The sequence below is a fragment of the Acanthochromis polyacanthus genome, chromosome 11, assembly GCF_021347895.1.
Source record: "Acanthochromis polyacanthus isolate Apoly-LR-REF ecotype Palm Island chromosome 11, KAUST_Apoly_ChrSc, whole genome shotgun sequence".
NCBI lineage: Eukaryota > Metazoa > Chordata > Actinopteri > Pomacentridae > Acanthochromis > Acanthochromis polyacanthus.
In genome coordinates this window covers 15590640-15606671 of record NC_067123.1, presented here as the reverse complement: position 1 = coordinate 15606671, position 16032 = coordinate 15590640, and the positions used below count along the sequence as shown (strand labels likewise).

The following is a 16032-nucleotide window of genomic DNA, read 5'->3' as shown; positions in this document are numbered from 1 at the left end:
GGCCACTCCTTCCGTATTGACGCAGCTTTCAGCGGAGGGGTTCCAAACCACCTAATAAAGGCCATGGACCTCAAGTGTATTCAGTTTTTATCTGCTCCAACCCTCAAGGCCTACATTAAGGATGCTCTTAGTTTTTTTCTTATAGGAGGCTCTTGGGGGTCCACCGACCTGGGAGCCGCTGTTGATCTCTGAATAAGCTTTTCCCCCACACCGCATCAGCTCAACTCTGTCAGGGCCCCCTTGCCAGTTGATACATCTGCCCCTACCTGACCTCCTTTTACCTCCCTCTTCCCTTCATCCTTTTCTCCCTCTTACTTCCCCACCCCATTGCTGTCTTGTAAGTACATAATGATTATTCACATGACTACTGCTATGACTCAGAAGGCATCCATTATTATATATTGTCTCGATGTGTTCATACCATCATCATTGAGTGACTCCACCGACATAGCTCTGTTCCTGAAGCTGAGGGAGTCTGTGGACTGAGACAGAATTCTGCGCAGCCCCAAGGGAGAGTCATCATTTAGATTCCTATAACACAGCCAGTGCACATGTTTTAATATGTAATGTACTATTGAGCATGACACAAACTGAAAACAAACAAGATAAACAAAGAAAGGAATAGCAATATTCCCCAAATTTTATTGTAGTTTTTTAAACATATTTCCTGTCTGTACTACCAGTCTCAATAAATACTAGTGCATCAGCCCTGTTGGCCTGTGAAAGAGAGGTTCACCCTGCAATGTTGTTGGTGGAGACACTCTTGGACAGGGAGAGGCCGGAGAGACCACGGCGGGATCCCAACAGTGTCTGTCGGAAGCTTTCTGAAGGGTAGATGGCTGAAGTTGGACGTTCACGCATCCCTGGGGCTGGCAAAGGAAAAAGTTGCAGGCATCGAAGTGAGAACAAGAATAGGAGGTGTGACAAGGAGAATTGCAATGTAGGTAGAGTAAAAGAGAAAAAATGGCAGCATGTTCGGGAAGAAGATGAAAAAACAGAAGTAGAAAGGGAAATAGGACTGTGACAACAGAGCAACATTTTGAAAAAGACTAGAATAACTAAGAGAGGAAGGAAAAACAGGAAGAGTGAAGGGTATTGTGGAAGGAGGAGGGAACTATGTATTCAAACATTGTGTGACAGAGGTTCTTACTTTTGGTACGCAGTGTAACATTATTCCTCATGAGGGTCATCTTCTGCTGCTTTATTAAAAATAGAGACAAATTACAAATAAAATTACATTCTACTTTTGCATATCATTACATTTTAGCCATATCATAGTTCACTAACTGAAGTAATTTTCCATGTTTTCATCAGTAGCAGTGCTGTACAACATTACAAGCAAGTATTTCATGACATTTTAAGGATTTTATGGAGAACACATGCCACATCCATGCAGATGCCTCGGTCATGGAGTCCCCAGTTTGATTTATGTCTGCATGAACTATCTACTACTTTTTTATTACACGTCACTTCCCTAGTTTCTCCCCCCATTTCCCAATATATACTAGTGCATCTCAAAACAAAGCAAATTGGGCCTCAATAACCTCTCAACAGGGTGACAGACTGATCTCCTGCATGGGACGCTGTATTGATGGTGTAATTCATGGTAAAATAGCGCCAACCAAATATTGAGTGTGAAGTTGAAGTTGGACATTTCTGTACTGTTAATGTTTTTTTTTTGATTGATCTTAGGAAAACGGCACACTGTATTTTGAACATCTTGGACTCAGTCTCTCCACTCTTCCTCTACACTCCAGGACCTTGATTTTCAAAGGAAATGCAAAATTTATTTTGGTCTAAAAAGAGGACTCTGGCCACTGAGCAACAGTCTAGTTCCTTCTACTTAGCCCAAGTAAAGACACTTCTGACATGAAAACGTCCGTGCTTACTTTTGATGCACTGAGACCAGCCTCAGTCTATTCCTAGTGAAGCTCTCCCACATTCTTGAATCATCATTTCTTGACAATGCTTTCAAGGCTGTGGTCATCTCTGTTGCATGTGCATCTTTTGATACCATACTTTTCAGTTCGAGTCAAACACTTTGCCAACAGTCATCCTTTTCAGCAACGACCTTCTGTGGGTATCCTCTTCGTGGAAGGTGTCCATGATCATCTTCTGGGCAACTTTCAAGTCATCAATTTTCCCCATAACTGTTGTTGCATGTACTGGACTAAACTGAAAAACACTCAGGATCTATACTGACGGACTCAAAGTAAAATGTTCTAATATTTTGAGATTCTTGATTTTGATTTCTTTGAGCTATAAGCTGTAATCATTATATTTAAACAAAAACACTTGAAATATATTACTTTACGTGTTTTGAGTCTTGAGTATGATACATTTTCACTTCGAAAGATATTAAACGTTTCACTCACACACACACACACACACACACACACACACACACACACACACACACACACACACACACACACACACACACACACACACACACACACACACACACATATACATATATACTGCACTTTTTAAATGCAACATTTTTTGCTGGACCATGTTTAATTTCCTGTTCTGTTGCTTTGTAAACATGGCTGGTCGCTGCAGTCACATTGTGCCAAATTCATGAAGATTTAATAAAAAAAACCCTACATTTTGCCAAATCTCTGGGTACTGAAGCTCCAAATCTGCCAGTGGATAAGTCTTACAGTGAGATCTTAGGTCACGATTTCTGACTGATGATCAAAACTTTAAGCATATTTTTTCTTCTAATTACCCACTTTTGTCTCACTGTGCAGTAAAGGGACTTTTAGAAGAAAAATATCATGACTATTAAAGATTCTGAGTAACTATCTATGATTCATCATTTAGATCATTTTGAAACAGAACAAATGGAATCTTACTAAATATATATTTGTGAATAAAACGCTCATTAATAACAAGTTTAAATACTTAGCATCATGATGATTGGTGTGGTCTTACCCGTTGTTTCATTTTGACACAGTTTGGCAAAGTGTCTCGACATCGGTTGTGGATGGTAACATTGCATGCTGGAAAATAAAGACACGAGTTAAGATTAGATATAAAGACCAGTTAAGTCACCCAAATCAACTTGCTCATCCAATTCAATTAAATTTTATTTACATTTATTTAGAATTTCAGTTCAGATTGTCTAAAGACGCTTTACAGAACCAATTTGCCTGAGTCCCCAGAGGAAGCCCTAAGACGACCATGGCAAGAAAAAACTTCCTTTTAACAGGAAGGAACCTTGAGTACAACCTGGCTCATATGGGGGGCTGGCCAGCTGGGTTGAGAGGGTCAAAGTCAGAAAGGGTTAGAGGGGTGTCTAGAATAGAATAAAATAGAATAGAATGACTTTATTGATCCCCGAAGGGAAATTCAATTGTTTGGTCTTATCTTTTTGATTTTGAATTAAACAGTCTGATTGCTGATGGCAAGAAAGATTGACAGATCCTGAATCTTTCAGTCCTGCAGCGCAGGGATAGGAGCCGTCCACCGATGTTTTGTTGTTCATTGAGGCAGATGTGAAGTGGATGTTCCATGTTTGTCAGAATGGCCTCCATCTTTCTAAGTGTCTGTCTCTCCACCTCATCCTCCAATGTGTTCAATCTGATTAGAACTATAGAGCCAGCTTTTTTAATCAGTTTGTTTGTTTGTTAGGGGTGGCTGCATTAAATATACTGCATATATAGCTGCTGAGTAAGATGCAAACAGTGTGTAGATATAGTAAGGGCAATGCAGAGTAGATTGATGGGTCCCCAAGGTACCACCAATCGTAGGTTGGCCCATAATCACAAATGCACACACTCAGACATTCACGTAGAGCCATTTCACCACACACCTAAAGTTCATTTCCCCTAATAAGAACATTGCTTGACATTAGCAAACAAAAAGGAAATTATTTCTATCCATAGACTCACGCTAATGAATGTGTCAATAATCAATGTGTAACCCATTTAGACAGAATAGTCAATCATTTATTCAGTAGTCTTGATTTAGCTATTAATTTATAAGCTTTGTAAAAATGATTAGAAGTGAATTACTAAATCACTGGGGGCCCTCTACTTGACCATCTCTAATTTGCTTGATTTTTTGATCATAAACTATATTTTCAGAGATCTTTAAAAAAAAAGGCTTGTAAATCCACTTTCAGCACGTTTTTAGCACATTGACACATTAACAGAAACATAGTTATGCAGAAGCCAGGGATATTTTCTCAACCATTTGTACTTGGATGTCACAATAACACAGATCAAAACATACAGAATACAGGTAGAGGCAATTTTTAGTAAGTTAACTTTTGTCATAACTTTACGTAGTCCAGCTTTTGACTTTGGTCATGGAGGCCAAGTTTATTTTCCAGGTTTATTCCCAACAGAACACAAAGCAAGATAATTAATTCTGACAGACTGACTGTTCAATTTGGATAAGGCTGTCTATCAGTTCTTTTGTTCTTGTTGTATAGTTTTTATACCTTCTCAGTCAGGTATGAAAGTTAATGAAAACCAACTTTTGAATTTTTTCTGAACAAGTGTTTTGAAATAAAAAGTAAATTTATTCTCATGATCATTGAAGAAACTGTTTGATCAGAGTTTTCAGTCAGACCTGATTCTTTTGCTTTGTGTTGCATTGACATTCCAATAAACTTGGCATTCAAGACCAACGTCATAAACTGGACTGGACAAAGTGTATTTGTGAACAAAAGTGTACACACACTTGTAAAGACCATGTATGTCATGGCAGTCTTGAGTTTCCAATGATACCATAACTTTTAATTATCTATGATGGAATCATTTAAACACATCCAACTGCTGTGTCAAAAATATATATACAGCAATGCCAGTATTTGGTTAAATGTCCCTTGGCCATTTTCACCTCAACTAGGCACTTTTGGCAACCATTCACAAGCTTGTGGTTGTACCACTGCTCTAACAAGAATTGGTGGAGTTCAACTAAATTTGTTGGACTTCTGACACAGACTTGTTTCTTCAGCATAGTCCACAAAATCTTGATTGGGCTTAGGTCAGTTTTGGGGAGGCCCATCAAAACCCCAAATTTTAGCTTTATTTACTCATTTCTGCACATTTCTAATGTTCTGATGTATGTTTGGGCGTTAATGTTTTTTAACAACCCTCCTTATTCATTATTGCATTAAAGCACCAGTTCCACTGGCAGCAAAACAGCCGTAGAACATAAAAGTATCACATCATACTACTATTATATACTACCTATGTTGTTCTTGTGATTAAAGGCCTCACCTTCTCTCTTCCAAAGATATTTATGATCAAATAGCTCAATTTTTGTTTCATCTGAGAAAAGGGCTTTTCTCCAGGTCTTTTTTTGTCCCTATGATCAGCAGAAAACACCAGTCAAGTCTTCATGTGCCTATTCTGGAGGAAGGGCTTGCTTCTTATGCAGCTGCTTCTTGACTGTGGACACTTACACCTGCTTTCCAGGAGCTTCTAATTCATTGCAGATCTGTCTTTTGTGATTCTTGGTTCATTCTTGACCATCCTGAATAACTGTCTCACAGCAGCAGGTCATAGTTTGTGTTTTCTTCTGAAATAAAAAAACTCTACCATGCACTATACTTACAAACAATTCATCTCAGTTCAATTCACTTTCATTTATATAGTGCAAATTCATGTCATGTCATAGCAAACCACATGAATGACTGCACTGAAATTACTCTAAGCAGCTTTTCTGACTTGTTTAAGTCAGTAATTTATTTATTCAGATGTGTGCTGACCCCCTTAGACTTTCCTATCTTGGTGTTTGTACCTGAGTGTGATGACTACATCAAACTGGCCCCATTTACTGTAAATGGGCTAAGATAAGTCAACAACTGTAATCAATTATAATCAGGGGTGAAAGTAGTTTTAAATTCTTGCCGGTGCTATTACCAAAACCCTCATCTCGCTCTAACTTCATGCATTTTAAAATAGCAAAGTTAAAACACAAACAAATAAAAACATATTGATATTTTACTGTAGGCCAATGGAATAGGTAGGAATTAATAACACTTGAAAATACGGTAAACTTTTTGCTTTAATTGAAACACTGATAAACATCCAGAATACAAGGCTCTAAGAACAGACATGAGGTCACGAGCAAACACTCAAAATGGAACTGAACATCATAACACATCACCTAAAAGATTTTCCACAGAGGCCTAAAATAGTTATAGTAGTAGTAGTTAGTTTCTGATTTTCTGTGGTAACCCATCTTCAGTGTCCCTGTCTTTTCTTTTAATCAAAGAGGTTATTTTCCTCTGCATTATTACTTTGAAAAAAATTTTTTTTGACTGTTTTGTAGTGTTTCTCTCCGTTTTTCAGCCAATCACAAGAACCTGTGGAATTTCAGGTGCAATTTACTGCTCGCCCCGTCCCGGCGCAAGCGGTGCTCGTTGACGTCTATTGACGAGTTGTGGGAAATGTCCCAGTGCAATAAATCAAGCACATCTACTTGTCATTGGCTGCTATTGGCCATAGCAGTCGCTATGCTAGGGAAAGTAGACACACATGCGCACTCACGTACTGCTGAGTGAACGGTCGATAGCAGGCAGCCGGACGGCGTGCCGGTGGAAAAGCGACGTACCATCACCGGATTTTTTTCCCGGTGCGTACCGCCACCAGGTTTTTTGCCGGTACGCAGTACCGGACCGTTCCGGCTTACTTTCACCCCTGATTATAATCACACAGAAGAAGGTAAGAATTCATGCCACGAAGAAAATTTGATCACCACAGTTTTTACATCACCAAACCTGATTACTGAAATGTTGTCATATTTCCAGGAGACTTGTAATAAATATATGAGAGAACCAAAATGCATGATTGATTTTTGTGACAAAGATCATGTGGTTCATTCCATCATATAAATTTCAGAGTTGTAAGAGGCACTAGAAATCTGTTAAAAGTGCATGGAAACTTTTGTTCACAGCTGTATGTCTACAGTGTTGATATATTTGTCTCAGAAAGGTTACAATTTAGTGTCACGTGTTAATTGTTCACATATGTGATTAACCAGTGCCTAATTCTAATTGTCTTAAAGACACATTTTTCTGACATGATCACCTGTATTTGAATGTCATTGTATAGAGATGTATAGGAATTGAAATTTGGAAATAATTTTAATGCTACAAAAAGTGCATGAAGACAATCTTACTGAATGAAACATTGCAGAAAATGCACAGCAATTTTTAATGAACTACCTTTGGGGCAGAGCAGTGTGCAGACTTTTCTTTGTCCCCATAAAATATGACGGCATTTATTTAATTTATTGATTGTCGAAACTGACAATGGAAGGGGATGTTTAACTATACTTGTGTCTCACTATATGTAGATGGAGAAGCGGACTAACTGAACTGTCTTACTTACTAGGGCAGCTGAGTGCTTCTTTTGCAGTAATACTTTTGTTGCATGCTGAACAGAGTGTCGTTCCTGACACTGTCAGCGAAGTGAAGAGGTGACCATTGCTGTAGCGGGCCTCCCTCTCCCTCGCAGCTTTCTCTCGCTCCCTCATGCGCTCTCTCTCTTTGTTCTGTAAAAAAACAATTAGAAACAGAATGTGAAAGACTTGTATATTTGTTAATGTCACAAATCACAGCAAAGAGTATTCAGGTTCACAAAGAGAAAACGCAACTTATTCAGGGTATCTGTTTATTGATGTCTCTCAGCACCATAGTCACTACATGTGCACAAATTTTTGCTCTCTGGACTCTAGGAAAAAAATGAACAATTCATTAATGAAGTGCCACATTCTGGTGTGTTATTCACAAAGGAAGCTAACAAAATGTACAAAAAAGACAGTACACCTGAATGGAGCCATGATCATTTTTGGTTGGAAGGCAGGTTGAGACCCCAGAATTTACTCTCCTATCTATTAAGGACAGAAGCAATTGCAGAGATGGTACACATACAAAACCTCCAAACTTGTCATTGGTTGCCTTTAGTACCACCAACCGTTAAAAAATAAAGAAATAAATAAAAAATTCAAAATCCCAGTTTATCCCAAGGTGAAAATAGATCAGATTCTGTTTTGCTGCAATTTTCAGTTCTACATGTCCATCCATCCATTCTCTATACACCGCTTCATCCTCACTAGGGTCGCGGGGGGTGCTGGAGCCTATCCCAGCTGACTCGGGCGAAGGCAGGAATACCCTGAACAGGTCGCCAGTCTGTCGCAGGGCTACATATACAGACAAACAATCACTCTCACATTCATACCTACGGGCAATTTAGAGTGATCAATTGACCTCAGCATATTTTTTGGCTGTGGGAGGAAGCCGGAGTCCCCAGAGAAAACCCACGCATCCACAGGGAGAACATGCAAACTCCATGCAGAAAGATCCCAGGCCCAGGCCGGGATTTGAACCCGGGATCTTCTTGCTGCAAGGTGAAAGTGCGAACCACTATACCACTGTGCAGCCCCCAGTTCTACAAGTGCAAGAGCTATTTTGTCTTAAAAATGTCACCTGACAGAAAAAGCCACATTTGTGTGCTTAATACTTGCTTGAAACTCCCATGACCCCTTCAGCAACTTTGCAAGGGTAAAGAGGTGGTCCACTGTAACCTGGATCTGAGGTTCGACAATCAGATGGAGCCTTCTTTACAGCAATCTGAAGTAAACTTTCTCTGAGAGATTGAGAATACCCCAATAATTGGAGCAAACTCTTCCATCCCCCATTTTGAAAATAAGAACCACCAACCTGGTCTGGCACTCCAAAGGCACTGTCCCCGAATTCTGTGTGACAGTGAAAAGGCATGTTAGCCAAGACAGCCTAACTATGTCCAGAGCCTTCAGCATTTCAGGGCAAATCTCCTCTGCTTCTGGTGCCTTGCCACTGAGGAGCTTCTTGACTACATCAATAACCTCTGCCATGAGTATAAGCTTCCCCCAAGTCTTCAGACTTTGTCTCCTCGCTAGAGGATGTGTTGTTAGGGTTTAGGAGATTCTCAAGGTGCGTCTTCCACTGTTTAACGATATCCCCAATCCGAGTCTAAAATTAGCTTCTGTGGCTAACCACCTGAGGTTGCGAATGGTTTGCCAGAACAAGGCTCACCAAAAGTCCTTCTCCATAGCCTTCCTGAATTTCTTGCAGATTTGAGTTTTTGGTTCCACAACTGCTGCAGCCACAGCCCTTCTGTGATGATAATAATTGAGACCATGGTTCTCTGTTAGAAACTGATTGACTGCTCCACTGGAGTAGAGATCTACATACAATGTAAATACAATGTCACTCCTCATAGTCATATCCAGTGTTGGGCACATTACTTTAAAAAAATTAGTTATAGTTATTTCTCCCAAAAAGTATCTGAGTTAGTATCAGAATTACTCCACTATAAACGTTACTAGTTACCAGATAAAGTAACTTTTGTGTTATTCTTTTTCATAAAAAATATGTCTCAGAATTTTATTTTTTAAAAGCAGGTTTCACAAGCCAGTTGCATAGAGGTATATATTCTAATACTTCAAATCCCCTTATGAGCTCAGGATTCATTTGGCATACTCGGCATCCATGTATTTAGAAAATGTTTTTATGCATGGCGCACCAGCACCTGCTCTCCCTGGTATTTTGCCAATGAGGGCTCTGAAGGAGTCTGAGTCAACTGTTGATAATGGGAGCATGTTCTCAACAACATACCTGCCAACTATTACATTTAAATCAGCCTGTGTCACAAGTTTTTGTGAAGTTAGAGCAGAAAAATCCAGCTTTAGCTGCTTGGACGGCGTGGCTCCGTGTTCTCATTTGTTAATGAAACTCATGTTTGCCACATTTGGCCTGCTATCATCATCAACAGTGTCAACATCAATATTTTTGGCCACTAGTTTTGTGTATGGAGCACTAGCTTTGTGAAGTGTGTGCCGCTAAGAGATGCTTCGTTAGATTAGAGTTGCTTACAACAGACATGGACAAACACTTCACCCCAGCACATAATTTACGCATCACATGTTCGTTCTCGCTTTTTACCTGAAGGAGAATCAAGTAGTTCCTGTGCTTCCACTTTAAAAATGCCAACTTTCCCTCCTAGACTCACCACTACTGCAGCTTACCTCTGCTAGTTTGGGTTTGTGGGACTGCAGTCTGCATGTTTGTGTATAAACTAAAAAACTGCCTCTGATTGACTTACTGTGAAAGATCACTCTGCCTTAGCCAATTATCATCATTTATGCGGTTGTCTCCTCCTCCCTCACCAAAAAATAAAAATAAAAGACAATGAGTAGCTTTAGTTTATAATGCGCCCCATTTAGTTGTCGGTAATGGGAACGGCATTGTAACGATGGAAATAGTAATTAGTTAGATTACCCGTTATTGAAAAAAGTAACGCTGTTTATTTTAACAACATTATTCCCATTACTGGTCATATTCATAAAATATATACACATTCTTTCTTTCAAAGTACGATCAAAGCACTATGTGTCAGAGACCCTTTAATCATTGCCTGTTTCAAAATGTGTCATTCAAAAAATTATAAATATAAAAAAATCTTTGCAGACATAAAGGTTAAGAAATCAGATTGCACCTTACTCAGCTTTCAGAAAAACACCACTGCTACAGCAGCTGTCTGTCAGAACTCTGCCAAAGAGGCAACCAAGAAACAGCAACCCCACCTGCATCCACATACATGCCCCTGAGACAACTGTTCCAACCATGTTCTGTCCACAGCTACAACTGTGTAGCTTAGCCACAGGAAAAAACAGAACTCAGCGACACACAATCACCAGCATCACACAGCCTAGTAACACAAATATTGTCCTCTGAGGAAATTACAGAATTATTTTACAGACAACACCTGCTGACTTTAACTTCGGAAAACACTTTCCACATTTATTCATATTTCCTAACAACCAGACTGCACAGTTCTTCACAAAACATTGCGTAAACGGGCCACACACATTGCCACTCACTGACATTACAACCACCGTGCACCTGTATTCATTCACAGAAATCTGTCCTCCCTCACAATAGTTATCACCCAGTGGAGTTACACAAGTGTTAACTGGATCAAGTACAACATGGATCAGCCCCCATTTGTTACCGTCAGGCTCAAAACTGTGACAAACCAGAGAGACAACAATGGTGTGGTGATTTAGAATATATTTGTTTTAACCAAAAACAAACCAACAGTCCATCAAACCATAAAATCAAAAAGCATGCTGCTGGTTTTCCCCTAGAGAAGGGCACCTTCTGTCAGAGAGAGACACTGACAATGACGGCGGTTTTACATAGCAGAGCGACTGAGCCCAGGTGCAGCTCATTAGCTGATGACTCTCATCTAGCTTATGCTAAAGAATAGACAAGGACACATGGTGGACTGGTGAAGGGTCATCACTCTGCTATGAAAACATGGCCTTTGCCACGTGGTACACACCGTTTACCACCTTTTATTTCCAATTTTTCCAACACTTTATATAAGCATCTTGAGACGACCATTTTATTCAGAGAAAACAACTTCAGTAATTTATATTTAGTATGACTGTGTTCTACACCCTCTTTGTCCTTCCACATGTGTACTTGGAAAGCCTGGGGCAAGTACAGCAGAAGCAAAGACCCCTAGAGCAAGCATGAATAGTAACAAACATAGCATTTATTAAGTCATACACAATATGAAAAGGAGAAGCTGGGTGGAGGAGGGCTGCGCAGAGGAACAGGAAGCTAAAATAGCACACTCTGTGTGAGATTTGATACTTACATGTGTAACTGGGAATCAGCTGATTTATCAGCTGATTTATCAGCTGATTTGGGCCGACACTAAAATCAGCAGCTATTAGTTGATGTACTGGGACTGACAGAGGGCTTGATCTTGTGTCCTGCCTAGACTAATACATTTAATACATGGATGTGTGGCTCACCTCATCCATGTTACCATCCAACTGCCTCAAACTTTCCTCAGTTTTCACTGAATCTTTCAGTTCAAACACATATTCTTTCACTACGCCATGAGTGTGTTAAAACCTGTTCTGGCTTGAAGTCTGCCAGACAGAATTTGTTTGCGGGGGGGCAGCGGCGAATATTCGGGTACCAAAATTAATATCCGCCGTAGCGAACAAATATTCGGATATTCGGGATATTCGGGTCCAGCCCTATTTTCTGCAAAATGAAAATTGACTGAGTATATGTTTTGCACGCGTTTCCCCATACTTCAATGCATGATCTGCCTATGTGGCATGATAGAGTTGAACCTCAAGGCTTATCGGGGGTCAAGGCACCCCCGATAAGTGTGTGATTGAACTGCTGAAGACAGACTGTATTAGAGGAACTGGATGTGATGCTGATAAAGGCTGTGCCTCCGAAGCACATGCCTAATTTGAGGATGAGAGTAGTTGCTGTGACTTTTTTTTGTTTTGTTTTTTTACTGAACTGGGGCTTTGATAAGAGCACCTTAATGGCTATCAATTGCTCTTGGTTGAGCTTGGTAGAGGGAGGGGAGAAGTAGTTTGGCTTACCAATAAGAATTTATCAACATATGTGGGCTGAGACTGGAGAATGTTTAGGGGGTGTTTGGTTCGACTGTAGGAATGCTAAAACCAATGAGACCTGTGAGTTGCTGTTCTGAGAGATATTTGTGGATGGAGGAATAGAAAATGGAGTGATAAAAGATTGTCAGTTTACTGCAAGAAAAAAATAACTAGTTGGCCAATCTGGTGGCAGTCGGGAGAGAAAATGATTTCATTTATTGAAGGAAACTTTTTGTCCAGACCCACGTTGCTCTATGTGAAAAAGTAATTACCCCAATAGCCATTAATCTACCAAATGACCTTAACCATTTGGTGATTGGGTTTAATTTCACCAGCCACACCTACATATGATTACTACCAGGCTTGTTGAATCTCAACATCACCAAATAGAACTTGTCTGACAGCGTGAAGTAGTTAAAGGGTCTCAAAAAGCAGCACATGATGCCATGTTCTAAAGAGAATTATGAACATAAGTGAACCAATGGCTGATAAATGCCATTGACATTTATCCATCTGGAAGTCTTTGTTAAGGCTCTGAGACTCCAGAGAACCACAGTGAGAGACATTATCCACAAATGGAGAAACATGGAACAATGGGGAACCTTCCCAGGAGTGGCCGGCTTACCAACACTTTTTCAAAAGCGACAAAAAGAATGACAATGACCCAAAGAACACAAGCACATCCACCTCTAAATTGTTCAAAAAGAACAAAATTAACATTCTGGAGTGGCCGAGTCAAAGCCAGGACTTGAATCCAAATGAGATGCTGAAGCAAGACTTTAAAAAGGCAGTTTATTCTTGAAAACCATCTAATGTGGCTGAATTAAAACTATTCTACAGAGAAAAGTGTGAGAAAAATGCCTTTTGTGCTGTGTGGATTAACTCTGTCTAATATCAAATAAATACCAGTATAAATATTAAGTTGATGGTCTGGAAAATTTAAGTGTAAGAAATACGTAACAATAGAAGACAACAACAAAAAAAAACTTGTTCACCACACTGTATATTTCTGCTGTATGTCTTCGCATTTCCACAGGACTGATGACAAGAAAAGCAGTCAGAGAGCACAGTACTCTGCCAAGGCTGCTCTGTCATTGTACAATTTCCAACAGATAAGTCCTGATAAGACCGCAGCGGCTGATTTGTATTAGAATTATTATATCTATATCATAGTTACAGTGACACCATGACGCTATCTCGCAATGATACAGAAATCTTTAACAAATTTATGGATCCAGGCTATAAGCCACGTCACTTCATTCAAATCCGTTAGTCCGTTTTTTTAGTAATGTTGCTCACAGAAAGACAAACAGATTAACAGGAGGACCAACCTATGCCAATTCTCACATATATCTGCCCGGTTCCTTGGTGGAGTAATAAATCTACGTAAGTACCAAAATGCATGCTTGTTTTTTTGTGACAAAGACATATGAGTTTCAATGATTCCATCATGGAAAGACTGATTGCAAACTCAAGACTGCTATGATATGCATGGTCTTTACAAGTGTATGCAATCCTTTGTTCAGAACTGTATGTCTATTTAGCAAACAAAATTATATTACAGTGAGCTAATTATAGTGAACTGGAATCTTAGTTGCAGCTGAACTCTTATCAATAAACACACACTACTAATAACATTAAATAACAGAGAGAAATGGGAAGATTAGGTCAATCAAAAGGTCAAGGGCGCAGCAGGTGGAGTGTGGCATTGGTGTGTGGCTAATGGCTTCCAGGAAATGCAAAATGTGTCACCTCAGGCAATTACATAATCAACCAGCATTAACATGTCTCAACCTATTTTTTGTGTGGTTCTTCTGTAGAAACAGAAATGCACATTGTAAATGAGAATACCTGATATTTGCACCTGGAGGACTGGTGCAAAAGCCTGAGTAGATCTGGCCCTGGCTGCCTTTCTGTATACTTATTTATACACATTTTCAGGCCTACAACATTCTCAAAGAAATCAGCAATAGCACACACACAGTCACAGCCATTTCTATGGCAACAGTATCCAGTGAGCAAGCACACTGTGTACAGGCAAACATACACACCACCACCTACATTCACAAATGCATGCAGACTTATTCTGTACGACTAGATTAAAAGTGATATGCAACCAATACAGACGTTTAAGGACCCATGGCCTGAGAGGCCTGTGCTCCTGTCTTCGAGAGTAGGTCTTATGTCACATTATGGAAATGTTTCATGACTGCAGGACTAAAACAAGTAATGAGCGATATAGAAGTAGGGGATAGGAAAAGAAGGAAATGAAGATAGTGCAATGTGATAGTGATGCATATCTTCAATGAATAATTAGTAAATTTATCTTATCCTTTTCCATTTTCAGTGAAGCAGGCCATTCTAACAAAAAAAAATTGCTTTACATACTGTGTTGTATACAGCCTGATTTTATTATTTAAAAACAATATTTCTGTTAAACTAAAAGAGGAACATCATGCCAACTCACCCGCAGGTTGATCTCCCTCATCCTCTCTTGCCGCAGTTTCGACAGATTGGCAACTCTTGACATTGCGTATGTTTTCACAACAAATTTAAAAGGCAGTCAGCAAGTGAGAATAATAAATTTCTAATATCAATGCTTCTCTAGAGATCCGTCAGCTCCCTATCAAAGACAAAAAAACTAAAAATGTTTCCTTACTGGCCAACTGCAATGTGCTTCTGCTTCTAGTGAAGTGACTGTTCCTGTGAGAAATCTGACTTCTGAATCATCACCGCCCCCTCACCCACGCACACGCACATGCACGCGTGTGGGCGCAGACACACACACACACACACACACACACACACACACACACACACACACACACACACACACACACACACACACACACACACACACACACACACACAGAGATAATCTTTCTATCTTTCTGTGCATGCTACTGACTGTTATTTGCTCTTTGTTTCATCCCAATGTGAAACCATTAACAAATTGTTTAAATTTTAATTTTACAGTAGCTGTTCACAGTGAGAGTGAGACAAGAAAATTAAATTAGGGCTGGTTGCTTGTCAGTTTATCAAAACTTTCATGCATTATGTTAGAGAGCATGACGTTTGCAATAACTATGACAGAAACTCAAAGCATCACACAAATATCAGAATGTTTTTGCAAGTATGTTCATTAAACATGGTCTTTTACAAGAGAAATGACTTTAGCAATATGCATATTGATAGATTAGAAGGTTTGGTATAATACTTGCATCATGTGATACATTGCCTTTTTTAAACAATATATTGAAATAAATTTTACATAATGTATTGGGGTGGGCTGTGGAGGTCCAGGGGATCCTATGAATTCAGTCCAATATTTGTCAAGGCTACTTTTGGAGTAAAACATACGGCATCATAATAATATATATAAATATTTGATTAAATCTTTGACTTTTGAACCAACTGACATAGTAGGCATCAAATTAAAATCAGGACAACTTTGTAACATCACCACAGAGTGAAATGACAGATTCTGGAATGGTGTAGCCTCACAGAGCTTAAGCTCTTGAGAGGTTGTACAGAAGACATGTGGAGGTAGTGTACAGAAGCAAAGCTGACCAAAAAACACAAAAACAGACAAAC

General features: G+C 39.5%; 1 protein-coding gene across 2 annotated transcripts in view; it reads right to left on the bottom strand.

Moving 5' to 3' along the window:
• Window positions 1-15151, bottom strand: part of LOC110962996 (rho guanine nucleotide exchange factor 2-like) — a 40805-nt gene extending 25654 nt beyond the window's left edge. Inside the window, exons 1-6 of one of the 2 annotated variants that reach the window (XM_022211156.2) lie at window positions 14906-15151; window positions 7356-7518; window positions 2941-3008; window positions 1151-1199; window positions 737-869; window positions 422-531 (exon numbers count right to left, since the gene is read on the bottom strand). In XM_022211156.2, coding sequence (XP_022066848.1) covers window positions 422-531; window positions 737-869; window positions 1151-1199; window positions 2941-3008; window positions 7356-7518; window positions 14906-14968 — 586 coding nt within the window. In that variant the 5' untranslated portion in view covers window positions 14969-15151. The remainder of the gene's footprint in view (window positions 1-421; window positions 532-736; window positions 870-1150; window positions 1200-2940; window positions 3009-7355; window positions 7519-14905) is intronic. The other variant, XM_022211164.2, reaches the window with a different exon arrangement.
• Window positions 15152-16032: the final 881 nt, after the last annotated feature.